General features: G+C 34.4%; 1 protein-coding gene across 2 annotated transcripts in view; it reads left to right on the top strand.

Annotated features, from left to right (window-relative positions):
- SH3GLB1 (SH3 domain containing GRB2 like, endophilin B1) overlaps positions 1 to 22,243 on the top strand; it is a 31,889-nt gene extending 9,646 nt beyond the window's left edge. Inside the window, exons 3-10 of one of the 2 annotated variants that reach the window (XM_064493374.1) lie at positions 2,294 to 2,422; positions 4,551 to 4,684; positions 5,615 to 5,707; positions 9,195 to 9,281; positions 15,005 to 15,094; positions 15,497 to 15,597; positions 21,188 to 21,413; positions 21,791 to 22,243. In XM_064493374.1, the coding sequence (XP_064349444.1) occupies positions 2,294 to 2,422; positions 4,551 to 4,684; positions 5,615 to 5,707; positions 9,195 to 9,281; positions 15,005 to 15,094; positions 15,497 to 15,597; positions 21,188 to 21,413; positions 21,791 to 21,898 (968 nt within the window). In that variant the 3' untranslated portion in view covers positions 21,899 to 22,243. The remainder of the gene's footprint in view (positions 1 to 2,293; positions 2,423 to 4,550; positions 4,685 to 5,614; positions 5,708 to 9,194; positions 9,282 to 15,004; positions 15,095 to 15,496; positions 15,598 to 21,187; positions 21,414 to 21,790) is intronic. The other variant, XM_031465527.2, reaches the window with a different exon arrangement.
- Positions 22,244 to 23,425: the final 1,182 nt, after the last annotated feature.

Raw genomic sequence — 23,425 nt, 5'->3', positions numbered from 1 at the left:
CATTTGATTTTCAGACAACATGGTAAGGCTTTTCAGGTCACCTAACTCAATAACCTTCCAAATAAGGTATACAATGATTGTTTATTAAAACTCACAAGTTAGCCATTTTGTTCAATGTGGCATATCTAATTAAAAGTGGAACTTGAACTAGAACCAGGTGTATTTACATATAAATAACTATATATGTATGAATATACATGGGAAAACCCAGCCTTTCGCTGAGCTTTACATATCAAAACTGAAGGACAAAGGCAGCAGTAACAACGCCTGCTCTCCTTCCCCTTGCCCCTCAATGTTACTGTGACCATGTTGTGAAATGCTTTCAGTAACTTTCAGGTACTAATTTAAAGTTCCAAGCTTTAAACTTTGTTGCTATTACATAAACCTCAAGGACTGTACAAAATATTCGTAATTCTTTGCCATTTTAGTTAAATTGTGGTGATTTTTTAAAATAGTCCTTTTACACTTTGAGTGAGGCCTGTTGTCTTTGGATGCCACGTGTTATTTCTTACTCATTTAAGGCTACTTAAATTACATACCATGGTGCCTAAAAGAAAAGAAAGAAAGAAAAAAAAAGGAAAGAAATTAGTAGATGTTTTTTCTTTTGTTCTTTGCTCTATCCATATTTCCCTCAAATATGTAGTCTATTCTACAGTATGTTTTTGTGAGTGGCAGATCAGCTCACTGGTGAACGGGAATGGTATCAGTGGAAAGAAGTTACAGTGGCTTATATAAAATTTTGCATTACTGTTTTAAGTCTGAAGTAGAAACAGAATTATTTTTGTGTTTTATTTGTGCTCTCATTGTAAAGTTAACAGATTTTGAGAGAAAAGACCCAACCTTTTTTTTCCTATAAGCCTGTTACTTTTAGTGTATGATTTTCCAGAACCTAGGGTTTTTCAGAAATATATATTGCATTGTAGATTAATTGCCTGCATTTTTTGCTAAGATTTTATTATGGCCTGTTGATGCCCTGGTGAAATGAAACCTTTATTTTAAATACACCAATTTTTTAACTGAATGAAATCAACATGGGATTCAACTTTAAACTTTAGATTAAATAGGTAGACAAGCAGCAAAGATAAGAATCACTCTCACAATCAGAAAATGAAATTCTTAAATCTAGTTAACATCTTCTGAGTGGTTATGTTTTTAACTGATTCATTTTGGTTTTTACTAATATAAAAGTTTTTTAAATTCCTCCTTAAAAACTCTTCTGATGCTGCAGCAGAGTTTACCACAAAAGCAAGTATTGTTCCAACAGCCTATTTTATGTATTATAATTAACACTTTTGCCGATACCTGGAGTGTTTCTGTTAGTGGCTCAGCTTCTTTTTGATATTTGCAATACATTATGTGAGACTTTCTCTTGTGGAGGAATTCTGTAAGGTGCTTAGAAGGAACCTGTATAACTTACTTCTTTTTGGATTGTAATTTTAATTTATGTGTATGTTTAATCATCATTTCTGGTAACGTTGACTTTTTTCTCATTTGTCTCTGAAATACCTTATTGTTAGGCAGCAATGTAAATGTAAATTTCTTAAATATTATTGTAACCAAGTGTTTATTTGGATTTTACCAATGTTTTTTCCTTCCCATTTATGCTAATTTCTATTACTGCTTTTAACTTTTTGTATTTTAAACTTATTTTTAATGGTGAAATTTTTTAAGTGACTACATGCTCAGATATTTATATACTTGAAGTTTAATTAAATAAAATTAAGCCAAGGGATCATATTGCTAATCTCTGTAGACTATTCCAAGCCTGGATTGTTCATTTCCTTAAACTCCCAATATTTAGTCCCTAGGAGGGAGAACTGAGTATGTGAGCAAACAAAAGCACAATAATAGCATCAAAAGTATGTGAGTCTTTTGGTTCTTTAGGTGCCTTATAGGCATATTTTTATAGCTGGAAATCCCTGATTTTAAAATTGTGAACATACATTAAAAGTTAGACACTATATGAATGGGGCAGAGGCAAATTCACTAGATAGTAAATGAATACCAATCCTTTTCTGGAACTTAAAATCCTATAAAATACTCATAATAGTTTTACTATATTTTAAAATATTTTTGTGCCAAAATATTTTATCAGATTTCTAAAATACAAATTTCTTAGAGCTATATACTACTCTAACATACAAATGAAAAAAATTATATATTAAGATATGTACTAAAAAGCATGCTAATTTCATATTTATTTCATAAGGTGATAAATGGCTAATAGAACAAAACAATCTTTTAAATAGTTTTGCTTTTTAAAATCATTGGTAATTTGAAACATTCCTCCTAGATGCCAGGATAGAAGAATTTGTTTATGAGAAACTGGATAGAAAAGCTCCAAGTCGTATAAACAACCCGGAACTTTTGGGACAATATATGATTGATGCAGGGACTGAGTTTGGCCCAGGAACAGCTTATGGTAAGTGAAAGGCAAAAAGGTCTGCTAAGAGATGGCTGTCAGTAGTAAAAATCCACAAGTAAAGGTATCCTTAACATTTACCTAATATTAGGAAGATCAATTTACAAAATCAAAATTTTCATGTTAAAATTTTGGATAAAGTGAGCACTATAGGTGATCACTAAATAAGTACAATTGAATATTTAATGTATTTAAGATACGTTATTCTGAGAATGTACATTATCTTTTAGGTCTAAAAAGTCAAATTCTTCACTTGTATTTCCATTGAATCCTGCAGCACCTCTGTTGTACTTATGATATATTGCAATTTGTTGATATATGTCTCCTCTGGTTTTTGTTGTTGTTTTTTTAAGCTTTCTTGAGGACTTACTTATTTCTGTAATAAAACACCTGGCACATACTAAGTGTTTGAACAAATCACTAGCGCTTTCATTACATAACTAATAAAAGTACCACAAAAATGTTAACAGTAGTTATCTCTGGATGTTTGGGTGACATTTTATTTCTATTTTCCTTATAGTTTAAATTTTCTATAATCATATTTTACAGTTATGCTAGCTTTGCTAGTTGCTATAGTGACTCTTTAAATGGATAACTCTGAAGCTCAGTTATACATCATTATCCCTCAAATCTAATTTTCTCAGAACATAAGGCTATTTCATATTTATATGGCTTCTTTTTCCTTTTGTTCATGACTAAAATAATTCTTCTTATTAAGACTTCCATGGGAGATTGGTCCTTATTTGGATTTGAAATGATAGGTAAATTAAATGATTTTCTACACATACAGTCCTGATTTATGAAAGAGCTCAAAAATTCTGAGACTAAATGAACTTTAGGTTTTAGTAGTCTTTATGTCAAAAGGAAATAACCTAAGTATTGTGTAATGAATGCCATTAATTCCTTGACTGGCTGCGTATAGATGTGTAACTTTGAATCTTACATTGTGTTCTTCAAAATGTAATTCTTTCAGAAGTCTGAAAATGCTTAAAATTTCTATAGTTTTATTTCTAGATTTTATCTATCAATTTTAGAAAAACCTAATACATTGAACAGACTTGTTATCAGCTGCTTGTATCAGACTCAGATGCTGGTGTCACAGAGACCCAAGCCGAAGGCCAAGTAGAGCATGAACATTTGCTTCTAAGTTTTTTCCTTTTTAGTCTGCTTAATCTGTTTGCACATCTGATAATTCCATTGAATGTACCCTGATTATTGGAATTGAGCTCTGTGAATCTATTTGTTAGTAACTGATAATAGCTAACAATTGAGTATTTCAGGCATTGGGCTAAGTACTGTATAATAAATAGATTTATTCAGTAAATCCTCACTTAAATCCTACTTGTAATGTAAATTCTGATATCTGTGTAAAGACAAGGAAACTGAGTCTTAGAGAGGTTACATAATTCATCCATGATCACACAGCTAGTAATTCAAATGTAGATCTGTATCCAGAAATTGAGCTCTTAACTATTACGTTATATTACTACCTCCCTTAGCAGTCAGCTCTAATCTCAGTCTAACATGGAGGCATTAAGATCCACAGAACTAGAGACTATTAAAGGTAGAACTAGATGGAGAAACAGTCATGTGGTTGGTTCTCTTTCTTTTAGTCTGTTTTCCACTGAACTTGTCCTATTCAAATGTTAGGGTATATGTGCTATAAAACATGGATTTTTTTTTAACTTAAGATGCAAATATATACTATTTATAGACACTTGAGATAAGTGCATAAATATAGAAACAGAAAAATTTTTGATTTCATCTATTTACTAACATATTTTAAGCATTATACTCTTACAGAACATACCCACGCTATTTGAGCTGTGACCATAAATATTTTTTAGTATATCTGTCCTCTTTTGCCCCATTGGTAGAATTGGTACAATTAACTATGATAAGGATTTCATCTTTGTCATTTTCATTTAGATATTTATAATCTTAAGTTTACTTTCGAAGTAAAACTACCTTAACTACAGTTAATTTTATTTGACTTTTACTTAAGTAAACAAGTAACAGCTAACTTTAAAGTAGATCAAATTGCTAATTTATCTTAACATGATTTTATATTCTGACATTACCAGATAATGGTTAAAAAAAAAAAAACAAAAACTTTTTTCCTTTGCAGGTAATGCCCTTATTAAATGTGGAGAAACACAAAAACGAATTGGAACTGCAGACAGAGAGCTGATACAAACATCAGCCTTAAATTTCCTCACTCCTTTAAGAAACTTTATAGAAGGAGATTACAAAACAATTGCTGTGAGTTGGAAAAGGTTCATTTTTTACTAAAATAATTTAGATACATATTTATAGTTTTTAATGAATAATCTGCCCTCTTGTTAATGACTTTGTAGATGTATTAGGCTTTCTTTCCAGTGTAGTTTGTTTTTTAAGTGATGGAGAGGAGATTTAGGTGGATATATTTTTCCTAAGATTTTTGCCAAGACTGCTCTTTATTGTGAATACTACTTCAAATTTAATTTGCAGATTTCCTATTACAAAACATTGTAGAAACTAAATATGTTTACAGTGAATTTGTCTCTGAATGAAAAGTAGTTGGCCTGAGATAAAGGAAAAACCACAAAGATAAAATATGATTGAAAAAATACTAGATTGTCAACAGGATGAAATTTGATATGTGAAATCTAACAGTTAATAAAGCAAACAGGGAATTCTTTTAAACTTACCTGTTATAAAGGAGCTTTGCCCTGGGGCCCCTGCCTCTTTCACCAAAGGCACTTTCTAGCTTGTCTGTAACAGACTGAAACAGCTCCTGCACCTGAGCACCACTAACATTGTAGGCTGAATAATTCTTTGCTCTAGAAGCTATACTGCATTGTAGGATGGTTAGCAGCATCCCTGGCTTCTACCCAGTAAATGCCAGTAACATCCCTCCCCCTGGTTGTGACAGTCAAGAAGATAATTACCAGATGTGCCCTGGGGGCAAAAATCACAAAATATTAAAAGTAATATTCCTTTGTTTCTACCAGATATCTAGAATGTCTGTCATTTTAAAATTGGAAATAGTGAGAAAAAGGAGTCAGGAAACCTGAATGGCCACTTTATAGCCATCTGTAGTCATAGGTCTTTGCTTATCAGATGATTCATTTGAAATAATACTTTAAATGTACTTGTTCCTCCTGGATTTTAGTGTCATTAGACTTTTATTTTTCTTTCCTATATTTATAGAAAGAAAGAAAACTATTACAAAATAAGAGACTGGATTTGGATGCTGCAAAAACCAGACTAAAAAAGGCAAAAGCTGCAGAAACAAGAGCTTCAGTAAGTAGTGTTTTTTACTAGAAAACCATTTTAGGTTAATAACTTTAAAACTTATAAAAGATTTTATGCAAACTACAGTCTGTCATTAAGACTATAATATGACTTTAGTGTACTGTTTTTGTGTTTTTAAACAAACTTAATGATCAGAACTTGTTCAGTGCAAAGTAGTCATATCAAGAGGCAATAGTCTTTCAGTGATATACCTGTTGCTAAAAAAAAATTACAAGAGCTCCTAAAGCCGTGTAATGCTTTTTAAATAATAATGATGATGGCAAGTAAGTCTTTTGGAGAAAGATTTATTATATTTGAAATAGAAAAACAAGTAGTAATTAAGGTGAAAATGAATTGTTTCAGAATGCTTGTATGTAGCTTCAAAATTAGATGACTCTCTTTCCACATATGACTCAAACTGACTAAAGAAACTGTCACCAAGAATAGTTCCAAACCATTCAGACAGTGGCAGCATGGAGTCTCAAGTGGCTGTTTCGAAAGGGAGGAAATCCATTTGGATAAATAAGTTGTTATATTTTTCCTAAAATCAACCTAGGAATAGTTTTTTAAAACTGAATGGGTATATAGTAAGTATAGTAATTCAATGATTTATATATATATATATAAAAATATATATATAATACACACACATATATGTGTATATGTATATATACACACACATATATTATAACTTTAAAGATTTTTATAAGCTTGTTTAATGTAATATTTATACTGTTTATGTCTCTTTTTCATAGTTAGAAGAGATTAATCAGACTTGAATTGGAACACCTCTAAGGCAGTACAATATAAATAAGTCTGAATTTATTAGAGGAAGCTAACAAGTTCATTCTTAATTTGAGCTAAGGGATATGTTTTGTTAAGAGACATGACATTCCCACTGCCTTCTGTTCCCGACTCACTACCACTATTACCATCAAGAATCATTGCTTTAGGAGCACATCACCACAGTGTTGGTAGAAGTCTATTGTGGCTCTCTTGTCTTGGGAAAGAAAAGGTTGAGACTTGGTTTAGAGTGGAAATTTAAAACTGGTAACTTGGTATTGGACAGTGATGTCTTTTGAAATACCCCAACACCTTATATAAGCAGAATAAGTTATTTTCTTCTAGACAGTTCCCCTTTTGGAGATTCTGTATTAGCTATTGCTAAAGAAGAGCCATCTTAACAAGGCATCAATTTCAAAATCTCTGGCTAATTCACCTCAGAATTTATCATGACATCATCATAAAGAACAGCCCAACTTCCCTAAACAGGCTTTTTGCAGAATCAGAACTTTAAAATGAACATTGTAGATGCAAGAGACTAAATTAGGATATAAATTTCTAAGTTGCTAATAATAAACTTATATAGTAAAATAAGAATTGGTTTTTAAGATACTAATTTCATAATCAGGAAAAATGTTATATGAGGATCATTTGGAAATAAATATTTGAACTAGACCAGAGTCTCTTTATTTGAAATGCTTACCATACGCCCAGTGATTGTGGAAAAAGAATACCTACTGTCAAGTGTCAGTGCAACACTTCCTTTAACGAGCAGTTACAGAATAATGGTGGTCTGCTTTTTCACTTGTAAAAGTGCCAGAAAGTTTATAGATTTAATACTATACAAGGTCTTACTATTATGCTAAATTATTTTACCACTGCTATTAAAATGTGTAAGAACCAAACATCATAGTAGACAAATTTTGATATATATAGAAAAGATCTTGACAGTTCTTCTGTGCCATGTATTGTTGAGGACAGAATTTTTTCCAAGAGAATTTACATTTAAAATAAAAATGAAAGATTATACAAGTGACTTTTTTCAACAATTTTATTTATACACAGCTTTTCTAGAATGTATAGATTGCATAAAACAAAATTGAACTATTACCAAATATTTAATAATGTTAGTCCAGACAAAAATTCACATTTTCTGATTTTAGTTGTGTTCCTTCCCTCTAGAAAATAAGCTTGTTTTTCTTCAAACTTTATAGCAGTAAGTCTGAAATACTTTGGAAAGGAAAAATCCTCTTAATTTGTTGTTGCATAAAGCCTTGAGGCATGCCTATATTTTGTGATTTTTTTTTTCCCTTTTTTCTGTATTTCTCTTCCATTTACTTGAATACAGAAGAATTGGAAACACTTGGAGTTTGTGTTTGCTTTTTTTTCTTTTTGACACATTCCCTGCTTCTAGTTGGCAGCTGAAGAGGTTACTCAAACCTCAGACTTCTTTGATTTCACTTCTTTATAAATTTTCTCAGATTGTTTTATGACTAGTTATTCCTATGCAAGTAAGGTTTGGAACCTGTGCATATTAGCACTTAAAAAAAATTCATTTACTAGTTTCCTGTGACCTGTTTTTAAATTCTAGATTTACTGAACGCTAAGTTTTTACAAGGTGCTTTGCTGAGGAGGAGTTCATATATAAGTAATGCAAAATCTCTCCTGCCCTCGGTTTACAATCTAGTATAGTAGATCGAATCTTTTGGTGATTTTGCCCTATCAGTAAAATATTATTCCTGTATTCAATATTCTACTTGACTAATTTGTTTTATTAGGCAGCATGTTGAAGAATGGTAAAGCAACATCCAAGCCATTTCTCAAAAACGTACCAATTGAGCAGAAAAGAGAAAACCTACTTGAATATTTTACAGTGAACAAAAGTACAGTTTTGAAAATAGTATAAAACTCCCATCAGAGAAGCAAAAACAAATATAGCTTCTGCATTTAAATTTTAAGGCATTGACATTTGTTAAACTTGTCTTAATCTTATGTAAACTTTTAAAAAATTATTTTGGAGTATTGTTAATGGGAAGAAGAAGAATCATCTGATTTCAAAGCTCTCTGATATTGAGAGGCTTAGACCTCTATTACTTTTGGGTATCCAAACATGATGGAAAATACATCTTCAGGTAGCATAACAAATGTGTCCCTCTGCCCAATTAATTAAGCATTTCCACAGTAGCTATGTCTTTAATCTGTAAACTGAGTGAACTTTAACGTACACATATTAGAATTTAAAGTTTGTTAAAAATACAAGAATTGACACGCCTTTCATGTTTCTTCAGGGTATGCCAAGATCTGGCTGAGGCGGACTGAAAGACAATATGGTTGAAAGCATCATACATTAATAAAATAGAAGTGATCTTTAAATAGGGAAATTTTGGGTAGGCTGAAGGGCTTCCATAGGTGAAAATTTGAATGAAAATTTAGATAACCATGGCAGTTTTTAAAGTGATGCAGTTTCCCTAAATGATTCTAATTTAAAATCAAGCATCAACCGTGTTTTTTATCTTTGAAAATTTGAAACTTTTGAAAAAATGGAATAGGCACCACTACATGAAATACCATAGTTGGATTTTTTTTTTAAGTAGAAAACCATTTTATCAGCTCTTTTAATACTAGTTTGTGTGTTCTTTATTGTGCAGAAGTAACTTGTTTCACTGTGTTCATTGGTATAATGTGTTCTTTGTCTCTTACCTATGCACTTAAGCAACTAAACTCAGCTCGCCTTGAAGGAGATAACATTATGGTAAATTTCTCTTACATGCTCAACTTCCTGCATGTAAAATGGCTGAAGGTTTGTTGGCCTATTGTGTTTTCTACATCTTGAATAAAGTGCCTTCTCTTGCTATTATCTGCATGTAAAAGTCTAAAGTAATTGAAGCCATGCATTCATTAGTCTAACAAAAAACACAGAGAATACTAGCTGAAGTAATATTGGAACTTGAAGAAAAGAAATTGTGTGTTCTAATTGCCAAGTATATCAGCTATGCCAAATTCAGATTGTAAAACTCTGAATTTGTACATAAATATATAATGCCTTTTCTACAGGATAAAAGATGTTAGTGTAGCAGACACTTAATATTTTCACTTTTGGCAAAGAAAATTATCAAAATTAACTTAGAGAAATGTATAAGATATACAGATTTACTTCGTTTCTCAATACCTTTAATGTTTACTTTAATTTTCACCCAAACTTAAGATCAAATTCATTTCTTCTGCAATTCCAGGCCAAGACAAGTGGTTTACGTAAGTTTGTAGTGTTGAGGCCTATCCAGTGCTAATTCACTCACCAAAGTTACAGAATAGTGATAGCCTTGAGCAAGAATTGGGAATAAGAATTGTTCTATAGTATCCTTTGTGTATTATTGAGCTTGATTTGAGAAAATTTTTGAGATGTTAGGAATTTTTAATTTTTTAACAAAATAGAAATTAGTAAAATCTGAACATAGCCCCAGAACTCATAAATGTTAGCCAGTAAAGATTTATAGATACAGTGTTTGATGTGATACTCCTGGGTGTATTACTTTCATAGAGGGAGCACAGAATCTGCAGTATTAAGTAATAAATAATTGGCAGTACTTATTTGTTGAATCAATTGAATGCTTTTATTTCTTAAGTACTGAACTAAAAAGAGGGGGGGAACTATGTAATGGGAAAAGTTACTGTACAGACTACGTAAAATACATTTTTTTTAACTGCTATAATTATTGGAGCCCTGGCTAAATTAAGGCTTTCCTTAGATAGCAAGAGAATGCATTCGTTTATTTTCATTGTCCTATCTGTATGTAGATAATTGAAAAGTGTGAGGCTGTTTCAGTTATTGGTAAACAGTGTTTAAATCATACATTTTTTTCATCTTAGGTAAAAATATCTTAAACAATTAGCAAGACTTTGTTTCATTTATTAGGCATTTGTTTTACCACTTAATGTCATCTACTTACAGTAAGATGTACTTAACTCTGGTAATTTTAAGTTCATAATATTTCAAGTTTATTGTGCCCTCCCTCCCAAATGGCTGTATCAACATTCAGTGTCCATTTGTCCTTGCTTTATTTTAACTTCCTATAATTGTAGAATGTTGGGCCTAAATGAGAAACTAGAAATCACTTAATCTAAACCTCTCACTTTACTGATGAGAAAACTAGATCTAAGAGGGGTTAACTATTCCTAGTTTTGGAAAACTTAACTAATTTATAGAATTAGTGTAAGATTCAAAACTCAATAGTATTGATACATGTGAAGGCGTGCTTTCACAGCACAGTAAGCTCTAATGATTTAGTTATTACTGTATTTAACCTGTTAATGTGATTCTAGAAAAGGGGAGTATACCATTTGAATTAAAATACTCACATTTTTCTATACGAAGTTGTAGAAAATGTTAAATTCCAACTTTCTTTCATGCTCTATATTTTTCTCTAATTTTTAATGCTGGCTAGATTTGGGCAGAGGAAGTGACAAAAGTAAGTAAATTATTAAACTACAGAATTATGAAACAAGAGCTTAATTGTCTTTTCATTCAGTAAATATTTATTGGGCAACAACCAATGGGGCCAGTCAGTCTTTGTTACCTTATCTTATAAAAATCTGAAGATTAAGATGAAAAGCTCCGGTCTGTTTGGCTAGCAGTAGTTCCACGAAGCGGCCAGTAGAACAGTGCTGCAGAGGTGTGGTTTGCACGCACCCTGATCAAGACTGGACACATGTTATATAAGTGGTGATCTTTACAAAGCCTTGCCAGAAGACAGCTTTTAAACACTTAGTTTATTCATATGATAATTATGTAGAATGTAGTTCACACCATGTCCTGTATCTTCAGAGAACTGAATGTATCATGTCACACAAATGAATTTTCTAGGTGATGGAAGCTCGTTCTCTCCAGCACCAAAGCTAATTTTTCTGTCATTTTAGTGAAAATATTTGTAAAAAGTTAAATACAGGATGACATGTATTTAATTCCATTTATAGTTATGGTCATTTTATGAATATCCATTATTGTGCTGTGTGACAATTGGATCCATTCTTTGTTTTTGAAGTACATTGTCTCCTCCCTCGGTGTCAGTCTGTTACTTTTAGGAGCTGTGCGTATTCCTGCTACTACCAGTCCCTCTGCCTGTGCTCCCATTTCTAATACTCTCTTGGCTGGGAAGGCAAATAACCAAGCAAGTTTAAGGAATAAAATTATGATTTTAGTACAGATTTGTTTCAAGTGCTGTTTGAGGTCTTCAGAAGCATTTTCATTTGTTTCTCATGTTCAGGCCTACCAGAATCTGACCTTGAGATGAGGCCAGTGCTGGGGATTGAAGGCAGGTGGTAATTGGGCCCCTGACTATTAAATAGTTTTACAAACTTTTAACTTCTATTTTCTGACCTTGTATGATTGCTGACTATACACAGTATTGTTTCGTGCATAGCTTATGGAGCTATGGATTCCATGACTTGGAAATCCAATGTGAGGTTCTTTTTTTTTTTTTATTTTTTTTAATGAAATATAGTCAGTTTACAGTATGTCAATTTCTGGTGTACAGCCAGTGTGAGATTCTTGATTCTTGTTTTTAATGCCCTCATCCTCCTTTGTGGAATCCATTCATCAGCTTAGTTGTGATTACACACTGGCCTCTGATTTCTTCCTGAGCCTTCTAGCATGAAAAGGGGGCAGAGTAACATAGGAGAGAGTGTAGGCTGATCAAGAAAACCAGGGTCTCCTCTGCTTTGGTTAGCATACAGGTACACCAAAAAATTTCTTGATTTGACTCTGCAGTCTCTACAAGTTTGGAAAATAGTTGATATAATGGAAAGAAACTCATGGAACTAATATTTACATTATTATGTTTGTATATGTGAAAAAAACTTAAAATATATCAAAATGGGTTTGGGGAGATTTTTTTTTCTTCTATACTTCTCACTTCTGTCATTTTTATAATTTAAAAATGTATAATTTTAAAACTTCATATTTCTGGAATATTTTAAGATTTAAGCCCCTAGAAGATGTAGGTAACACTGACCAAGATTGTCATAGCAAAGTGCCTCAGAAGCTTGACAGAATTTCTGGCTTATGGTTACCTAGTCCTCATGTAACAACAAACCAACAAATTCTTGCCCTTTTTCCAAGTTATGTCATAAAAGAACTTTCCATGCTTCTCTAACCCGAGATATGCTGTCATACACTGTAGATCAGTTAGCTGAGCGACAGTATTCCCAAGCAGTAGAAGGTCTTCTCCCTAGACCTCGATGTCTTAGCTGTAAAATCAAGTCAAGGAATGAGCTCTTCTGGAGGACAGAATAGAAACTCTTTAAATTCATTGTCCTTCTCTCTCCCCTTATTATCTGTCTTTCTAGTAAGAATTATTTTCTTCCTAAGTAAGTTGGGTATGCTGAACCTTATTTCAGCTACCTCAGCCTCTCAGATTAATTGATCAATTACATGTGTCAGAAGTAGAGACGGTTTGGGGCGTTAGACTGTGTGCAACCACCCCAAACATGCATTGAAACTTGTTCAAGAAATGAGATTGGTTTCCCTCCTGTCATTTACCTTTCCTAAATATAAAGTCTAGATTGTACAGAAGAATGACTTCCTTGGCTTTGTAAAATGGTGCTTTGTTCACAATTAAGTAGTTTAAATTTTGCTCAAACATAGAAGACTGATTCCTTATCCTTAATGAGATCATTTTATATTTTTTATTCAGCGTTCTTAGCTTTAAAATATTATTTCCATTTCAGACTCAAACTTCCTGGTCACTTTTAATCTGCTACCTGGGTTACTTGCTTTTGCCTTATACAGAAACACTCATTTAGTAGGCTTTCCTGCCATTTCTACTAAAGGCCGTTAAATCAGATTGTACCTTCACAATCAAACCTACGTGGAATTAGCCTCAGTTATTTCTGAAGTGCATTTATTTTTGGTTTGCTTATGGTTACTTCTATCAGTCAAAACCTTTATACCAAGCAGAACAGTAAACAGTGCAAATGTAACACTTAAGTGATTGGTTTTCTTCAACACTTTTTTTAGGGAAAACATTGACTCTTTTATTCTCCTGGGACTTTTTTCTGCTACGTACTAGCTACCAGATGAAGCTAACTTCAGCCCTATAATCAAAGCACCATGTATTCTAATTTTGGTTAATAAGTAAATTTAATTTTAACTCTTGACTTATTGAATAATTCAAGCTTATTTTCATAAATCCAGTCTAGTGGTCCATTCTTGGTCCTCTCTGTCAGGTCTTTAGCCAATGGGATGAGACTGATTATAGCAAATGATTCTCTCTTTTTTGCTGCTGCTTCATTATTGACTGCTTCTAGGTTAACTATTGCCACCAAACGGTGAAGGAGAACAAGAGGGGTGTGAAAGGAATAAATTTAGACTCTTTTTCTATATTTACTATAGTCTTGAAAATACTGTAATTATTTGCATGAGAGGGGGAAGCAGCTGATCCTGGAGAGGTAGTAGAAAATATCATTATAATGATATTATCACCAATAATAATTAGCAGTGGGGGATAAGCCAACTATTTTGAATGACCTTTGAGATACTATTTTTTCCTCCTCACTACCAGTCACTCTAGCTAAAAGTTTGAGAAGGTGTTTTTTGCAAGTATTTACTATTTTTAGATCATACTGATTTTTTTTTTTTTGAGTGAATTGTTTTGTACTCACACTAAACCTGTATCAGATGGTTGAAGCTAGTAGTGGTGTGCTATTATACACACCTTTTTCTAGCTCTAAGATCAGTGACTTCACCATGGTAGCTTGAAATCAGCTCTGGTGGGAGTACTTATACCATGAAAATCAGCACATTAGAGCTTTTTTCCTCCCTGGAAAGCCAGTTTACCTGCACACCGTTGATTGAATGAGGCCATGATCAACTTGCAGAAAAACCCTAGCTTATCTTATAGATAATATTTCTGTTTAAGATGTAGTTTATGCAAAGGTTGAAAAGAAAACATATTAAAAATATACATAGGACAAAAAAATCCTTTGAAGGAACCTGAGAACCATGTCCCTAGAGACAAGTATATGGATAACTTAGCACAAAAGTTTAAATCCTAGTGTCATTCTGAAGTTCTTTTATTTGAAATTGAAGGCTATTTTTAACTCCAAAATAAAGTTAACTATAGTAATAATTGAGAATTTTTTTAAATACTGTTTTATATGTAAACGATAATCTTTTAAGATTTTGTAAAATGTTAAAATTTAGCAAAATTTCTACTAAAAAATGTATGAAAATGTATTAACTGTCCCATAGTAGTTTTCCTAGGCTTTTTTGTCATTGTCATATGTCATTAAGCTTTGGCATTAATAGAGTCAAGTCAGGAATCAGTGAGTAATCAGTTCTGTCTAGATTGAGTAACATAGAAGAGCTAGTATCTAGAAACCAAGGACCAGTTTAGATACAAAGCAGAATCAGGGAATTGCCGATTATTATTTGGGGTTTGTTTGGGAGATTTTTTAACTGTCTAAATGCATGTTCATAAGATGGACTAAGTCCTCTACTGAAATTCTAAAACTGTGTTTCAATTTAAGTCTGAACAGGAATTAAGAATAACTCAAAGTGAATTTGATCGTCAAGCAGAGATTACCAGGCTTCTGCTCGAGGGGATCAGCAGCACACATGTGAGTGTTCATTCATTGGAAATTCATTCGAAACAAAAGACTGATAGTCCTAGGGAAATTCTGGGAGAGAAAACCGAACTTCCTTTTCAGTCATTTATCAAAGATACTTAAATGGTGGTACTTTCCAAGATATACGAAGAAATATTTTAAATTTTTGTTCACACCTCATCGCCTAGTTCTCCCACCATCATCATATCCATTTGTTGTGGGGTTTTTTTGTTTGTTTTTGTTAAACAGTTTGTTACTACAAACTGTAACCAAGGTTAATCTTAAAAAGCCTTGTAGTAGAATGCTGGATACTGATGATTTGCCTTGAGTACAGGGTTGTGCTTTGTCTTCCCATAACATTTGCCACTGTGAGTAGATTATAGAGCTAAGAGGTGACTGTCCCTTTCCTTACAGGCCCACCACCTCCGCTGTCTGAACGACTTTGTGGAAGCCCAGATGACCTACTACGCACAGTGTTACCAGTACATGCTAGACCTGCAGAAACAGCTGGGAAGGTGGTAATTTCCTTTTCGCAAATGAAACTCCTAATACGGGAAGAAGTTCAGGCTTTTTTCTTATGAACTAATAATGGAGGTGAAGATTAGAGGAATGAAAGGCTTTTGTTAGCTTGCTTAAAATCATATTTTTTTTTAAAGAAAGTGATTATCACTTCTGAGGAAACAAAAACATTTTGAGCTCTTTGGGCACAGAAGAATGTTAACAGGGATGAGGAGATAGTTTAAGTGAATACTTTTTAGTGCTATGTAAAGAAAGCGTAAAAGTGAGGTACACTTTTCTCTTGAATACCGTTGCAGTTAGTTGAGGAAGATATAGTTACATTGACATTTAGTTGCCCTTAGGGATAAACTAATTTTTATTTATTCCTCACTTGTTAAAAAGAAAAGATTTTAAAATATTCCGTAAAACCTCAAGCCGCTTGATTTTACTTTGAGTGTGGTAATATATTTTAAAGTAAAAGGACAGCATGTAAAGCACATAGCTCAATCATTCTTTCATCAAATATTTACTGAACACCTGTCATATCCAAGCACTGTTCTGTGCTCTAGGATTATATCAGCAAATAGAACAGGCAAAATTGCTTACCTTGTTGAGCTCACGTTGTAAGGTGACATTGAGAATACAGTGACATCCAGGACAAACGTGATTTCTGCTCTCACAACACTTAAAGTCTGAGTAGAAGAACAGGTCATGGTTGGACAGGCCATGTGGTAAGGAGAAAGATAAGCTCAGAGTACTATGAGAGATACCTATCTGTGACTCAGGCAGGTCTAGCAAAGACTCAAAGATGAAAATTACTTTAGTAGGAATAATCTAGATGAAGAAAGGGGCAGGGACGAATATTCCAGGCAGAGGGAAAAGATGTATATGAAAGGGCCAGAGGAAGGAGAGAGAGTGGCAAGTTCAGGGAACTGACAGTAGTTCATTCTGGTTGGCTAATAGTGCTCAAGTTAAGAATGGGACAGTGGATGAGGCTAGACTAGCGAAGCAGGGATATGTCATGAATGCCCTTTAAAGTAAGTATGGTAAGGAGTTTGAGATTTATGTAGTGGGGAACCATTAGAGCAGGGGAGCGATACTTAACATTTGAAGGTGTTGTGTCAAAAGAAGTTACTTCAATAAGGCAAAGAAAAAAAGTTTCCTCACTTGGGTGTTTCTTTCTGCACGTTAATCTTTCAAAACTAGACCTAGAACAAAATTAGGCAAATCCACAAAACCAAATTTAGATCTTAAAAATGAGTTGTAGCCTAACACCGCCGGTGACCCTAATGGGATTTACAGAAGTGTTTACGCTTCTGTGTATTTGAAGTTTTGTTACTGATAGTAATATCTAAATCATAACACGACTCTGTCCCCACATCATTGCAAGTGTTTTAAGCCCAAGAAGCCTTAGTACTTCCTGTCCACTTTGCCCTGATGCTCTAGGAATGCAGCAGAGGGGTTGCTGTTGGAACCATGCATTCTTGGCATTCTGCTTAAATCCACGCAAATGCTCAGTCATACATACATATATGCTCAGCCATACAAACAGAATCTAGTCTTTGCTGCACTGAGGTAGGTGTTATTATCCATATACAGATAAGGAGACAGAAGCAATAGTCATAAGATTAGTAAATATATTTCATTTTTAAATAATTGGAAGGATTAACATATCAAGCAACTGTGGCAGTTGCTGGTGTAGGTAGACCTCCGTGGCTAAACAAAAGCTAATTACACTAGTAAATCTGAGAGTAAAATTCCATGGTTAGAGACTTTAAAAATCATGTGTGTGTGTATTTACACACGTATGTGAGGAGAGAGAGCTTTTATTCCCCCTTATCAGAAATGTATGTATTTAATCACTGCTGAGGAACTGAGTTCACTGAGGAAGGGATGCTAGAAAATGTCTTAACTCTAGAGTCAAACTTGAATTAGAAATTAGTTCTTTTTATCATTAGAACCCTTTTATTTATCAGAGAAGCATTTACTTTTAATTTTTTAGAATGCACTATTCTAAGTACCAATATATTGTAAATAAAATAGGTAAAATCCCTGCCTTCACATTGAGGAGTAGAGAGGAGTAGAAAATCAGTGTGAATTACGTAGTATATTAGAAGGTGATAAATGCTCTGGAGAAAAATACAGCCAGAAGGTACCTTGGCTAGGAGTAAAGGTTTGCAGCAGTCAGGGAAGACAGGTTTGGAAGATGTGGGGAAGCAAGGCATACAGACATCGGAGAGATGAGGATTGGGTACAGCAAGTGCAAAATCTCTGAAGCAGGAACACAGCTGCTGTGTTCAGGCAGCGGCGAGGAAGGCTTAGCTGCAGGTTAATCAAGGAAACAAGGAGCGAGGATATGCAGGCTTTGGAAGCCACTGTTTAGAATTTGGCCTTTACTCAGAGATAAGGAAGTCTCTGGAGGGTTTTGAGCTGAGGAGTGACTTGATTTGATTTTAGCCTTTAACAAGATCGTTCTTGCTGCTCTGTTGAGGTTAGATGTTGGAGCACATGAGTATAAGCTGACAGACCTGATCAGAGCCTGTTGCACTAAGTTGGTCAGTAACCCAGTCAGGAGATGACGGTGGCTCAGATCAGGGTGACTGTGGTAGATGTGTTGGAAGCGGTCAAACCCTGGGTGTATTTTAAAGGTAAAACAGCAGGATTTCCTGATGGACTTCCTGTATATGAGGCTTAGAGGTGTCAAGATTTACTGCAAGTATTTGGCCTGAGCAACTGAAAGAATGAAGTTTGGGTTAATTAAAATGAGGAATGCTGCAGGAAGAGCCAGTGGGGTTGGGGAGGCACGTCAGGTATACCAGGACCCCAGTTTTAGACATGTTTAGTTTGCGATATGAAACATCTAAGTGGAGATACCCAATTTTAGGATATATAAGTCTCGGAATTGGAGGGTGAATTAGAGATATAAATTAGAGAGTCATCAGCGTATCAAGGATATTTAAATCTGTGAGACTCGATAAAAGTACCAAGAGAGTAAGTGTAGGTAGAGAAAAGAAGGGGACCGCGGGCTGCGCACTGAAGTGCTGCGGCACAGCTAAGGAGCCGGCTGACGGGGGCGGGAGAGGGTGAGCAGCGAGCTGTAGGATGTAAACCAGGTGTGTGGCCTTGGAATAAACAGAGTGAGCGGAGTGATCCAGTGTGATCGCTGGATAGATCAAGTGAAATGAGGACTCTTAGTGGACCACTGGATTTAGGACACTGAAGTCATTGCTGACCTTGAGAGTAGTTTTGGTGGAATAGAAGGGGCAAAATCTTGTTTAAGGGGAGGAACTGTGGCAGTAAGTTTAGATAAGACTCAAGGAGTTCTAGTGTAAACAGGAACAGGGACGCAGAGCAGGCAGCCTGAGGAGGAAGTGGGGTCCGGCTCACGTGGGTGCTTGTCTAAGACAGGAGAAATAAGAGCGCGTTTGTAAGCTGCCGAGAACGGTACAGTAAACGGAGAGTGTGTAATATTGGAAAGGAAGGGAAGAATTGATAATGTGCTATCCTTGAGAGGAAATTCTGTACACAGGTAGAAAAATTAACCTTAGGAGCATAGACAGTTCATCTGTAGGAAGAGGAGAGAGGACCAAAAGCATGGAAAAATCAGCTTCCTCATTGTTTTTTTCTCCTCTCAGTTAAAAAGGAAGCAACTCATCAGCTGATTATAAAGGCTAGGGGAGAATTGCTGGAATTTTGAGGATGGATGAAAAAGTGTATGAAATAGTCATCGGGAGAATGGAAAGCAGATGGACTAGAGAAATGTAGTGCAATTGTGGAGCAGCACCGTGGACCCACTTGAGGTTCCTACTCATTACCTGAATATGAGACCAGAAAACATGGTTTTGTATTTTTTTCCTGTCATAATAGATACATGGATACTGAGTAGGTAATTAGGCAGATTTTTACCAAATGAGTAGTATGAAATGAAGGGCATAGGATACAAAGGCATGTGAAAGGGGGTGAGTATGGTAATTAACCTTGGACACGAAGGGCATGTTGGTAGGACCATAGATGGTAGGTCTGTGGTAGGACCACAGATCCAGGATAAGCTTGTTGAAATTAGAGTACTGGGGAAAAAAAGATGATGGTCAGAGAGTGGGATGTTGGAGATTACGACTGTTGTAAGGGTTATAGTTTTTTGGAATTGATCTGGTCTAGATGAGACATTGGAAATGGGCGGGTGAACTAGAGTCAGGCACAGAATCACCAGAAGAGAAGGGTTCGGGGATCTGACGGGCCCTCAAGATGTTCGAAGAATCGTCCACAGGGATATTAAGATCACCAAGAATTAAGATATACTGTCGGTGAGCCAGGAGCTAAAGTCTAGAATAAAGGGGAAAGAATGAGACATCTGTAGATGATTGCAACAAGAGATGAGAGTTAATATACGGTTGAATAACATGAAATTCAAAGATTGGGTAGGACTGGTTGGGGAGAAGAGCGTAAGAATGGCAGTGAGGAACATACAACTCCTACACCATCCATCTTTAGGCTCCATGATAAGAGGAGTGTGGGAGTTAAACACAAGCATGAGGGGGTGAATGGAAGGTGTAGGGAAGAGGTTAAGGATAAACCGAACTGTGCTGCTGGATGATTGGTTTCCAGATGGCACAGTGGTCATAAAGGAGGAAACTATTTTACCAAGGGGTGTGAATTTCACCCGTCCTACCAGGCATTTTACCTCATGGGTGTATTCAAATTTAAATATGAATTTTCATAGGAAATACTCAACCTTAGGAATGGTTGGATTAGAATGATTATAGGCCAGCCATTTTATGCTGTTTTCTATTTAGCATTAGAGAAACACTCGCCTTATAAGAAACTGAAAATTCTGATTATCTTTATACATAAGCACCTTGGTCATAGGAATTTCACTAATCTCTAATAAGCTTTTACTTTTCCCCTAAAAAATAGAAGACAGAATGAGCTTGTGACTTTGCCCTGTTCTCCCATTGAGTCTTCATTATGTTAATTATCAGTCATAACATATTATTTGAATGTCCATCTTCTCACTTGTCTGTATGTCCATAAAGGAATGGTATTGTTTCATCTTTATGTCTTCAGCTTGTGGTAGTGATGCTCATTTGAATGAACAGGAAAATGTGATTGGATCAGTTTTATGAGAAAGAGTTTGGCTATTAAATATTTCTCAAAGAATTAACTTGAGAAAACTTTACTCTTGTGATAGTATCTAACATTTAAGTAAGTTTTTTTATTGGTATTTTTATATAACAATTTGTAAAGAAAGGGAAAATAAAACATATTAATAAAACTTTTTTGGAAGTGTTATAAGGATAAACTCATTTTTTTCTGGAAAAAAATAGCCATTGTGTTTTAAAAAAAAATTTTTTTTTAAGTTTATACTTGTAAAGACGGCTTTGAAACAAATTTTCAAGGATTTTATATTTGAAAACCACTTGCATTTTCTCTAGTGTAATTGGCCAAAGAGGGATAAACTAGACAGCACACTTTGTCATTAAAATAGTAACGTCTGTAAATCTTTATCCGAAGTGGAGGTTGGTAGAAGGTTTACACTGCCACCAAGTGGTGGTATTCAGGAACTTTAATCACTTGGAAATAGATAATTGACCATTTTCTTTTCAACAGTTTTCCATCTAATTATCATTGTAACAACAACCAGACTTCTGTGGCCCCTGCACCGTCTGCTTCATCAAATGTGATTGGTTCTTCTGCCTTAACTTCAGCAAGTGGCCTAGTCACCTCTCCTTCCAACCTCATTGACCTTAAGGAGTGCAGTGGCAGCAGGAAGGCCAGGGTTCTGTATGATTATGATGCTGCAAACAGTAGTGAATTATCTCTTCTGGCAGATGAGGTAAGTAATGTGGGTAAAAAAAGAAAATTTTATCATAGATTAACTTACCTTCCAGTATGACAAAATGCAAATTCCTTATTATTTGGAAATAATTTATTATGAATGTTTTTATAGATTGCAGATGGTTATATTAACATTTTATAAATTTTTATCTTTAACAAAATAGGACATCACAGAAATATTTAGAGCTTTTAACTGCTCAATAACTAAGATTTCTAAAACTATCTCTAATTAAATCCTTTCTTTCATCGAATTGATAATAATGTTTAAATTCTTTGATAGTGAATAATTTATAATTCAAACCAGTTAAATCTGATTAGTTTTCTGTGTACTTATTTCTTAACGTAGTTAATAACTGGAAGTATTTTACTTTGTAGGTGATCACTGTTTTCAGTGTCGTTGGAATGGATTCAGACTGGCTAATGGGGGAAAGGGGAAACCAGAAGGGCAGGGTGCCAATTACCTACTTAGAATTGCTCAATTAAATAGGTGGACTATGAAAAGACACACCGTATTTATGTACAATTAACTCTTAATAAAGCAGGTTTAAGTATCTTCCATGTCTTAAGAGACTGAAAAGAAAATACCAGCCATCAGAAACTGGCCTTTCTGCCAATAAAATTGCATGGTAAACATGTCATTACAGACTTTATGTTAGAGCTTTCATGCCAAGAATGTTTTCTTACAAAGTTCTCTTTCTACTGAGGTTTCACTAATAAGCAGCTTCTTCTTTTGAGCCCCAACTTAAAACAGGAGAACTGTTTTCTACTGGATTTTTCATTAATGGCAAGCTTTTTCTTTTATGTAAAATAAATTTATTGTGAATTGATTATCAGTGACTCATTTATTAGGTATAATTAATAGCCAAAGAATAAAGTTAAAGTTTGTTTTTAACTGTTGGTTTAAAAAGAACTCGAGGATATAAACCTCTTTTGTGAAGAATATAATGTTTCAAAATGTTTCCATAAACAGAAATGCAGTTATATGTTTACCTTGTTTTCCAAAAGACATTGAATGATTTCAATACTGTATTTCAGTGGGTTGTTTTGGTGTGTGTTGGAGGGGCAGGGGGTTGTTTCATTAAACACTACTGGTTTCTTTTAAATTTAAGAACAGTCCTCAACAAGTATTACCATATTTCTCTAGTATATTTGCAGTTAAGATTCTGAACTATCTGGGACAAGTTCAGTTCACTAAAACAGTCAAGTTTTTAAGATTGTTCAGTTGGCACAGTTTAATGCACAATCAGAATTGGATCTGTTAAGAAGATACTGCAGTAGGGTGAAGAGAATTTGTTCTTATTGAACAACAAATCTTGTAAAAATAATAGAAATATGGATTAGTGCAACTGTGTTCATTATAGAGTAAACTGCAAAGAAAATAATACACTTTTGGTTACTCTGAGCCTACTAATAAAATTTTGAGAATTTGTCAATGAATTTAGGTTATCTTGAACAGGCTCTGTAGTTATGAAACACACACTGATGCAGTAATTAGTGACATACTTGGAATCAGAGAATTGCTGTTTGGACCATTGCCATCAGCAGATTGTTTCTGTGTCAGGATTTCAGCTCTCATTTCCATTCATTCATCAAACACTGGTTGAGGGCCAGGCACTATGCTGATCAACTGGTGATACTCCCCTGAACAGGATGCACACAGTCCTTTCCCTTGCAGACCTTAGAGACTAGTGGAGGATACAGAAAAATGGGTAAGTGATGGTCGTTGAACAGAATTAGTGTCATGATAGAAGAAATATAGGATACTGTGTTTGGGAGCTTTGAGAGTCACCTAATTCAGTTTTGAAGAGTGGGAGATGCTTTGGAAAGGAAGTGTTCTTTCCAGACAGAGGAAGAAGATGTGCTGGGCCTGGAGCTAAGAGCGGAGCACACTCTGACGACTAAAGCAGCTCAGTCTGGCTTGTACAGGAAGCGTAAAGGTGTAGTGCGTTTCTTCAGGGAGTGTTAATGTGTCAAAATGGTATTTTTTGGCACTTTAAAAAAATGAATACT

The sequence above is a fragment of the Camelus dromedarius genome, chromosome 14, assembly GCF_036321535.1.
Source record: "Camelus dromedarius isolate mCamDro1 chromosome 14, mCamDro1.pat, whole genome shotgun sequence".
NCBI lineage: Eukaryota > Metazoa > Chordata > Mammalia > Artiodactyla > Camelidae > Camelus > Camelus dromedarius.
Note: the sequence above shows the minus strand (reverse complement) of the source record. Positions and strands in the feature narration are given on the sequence as shown.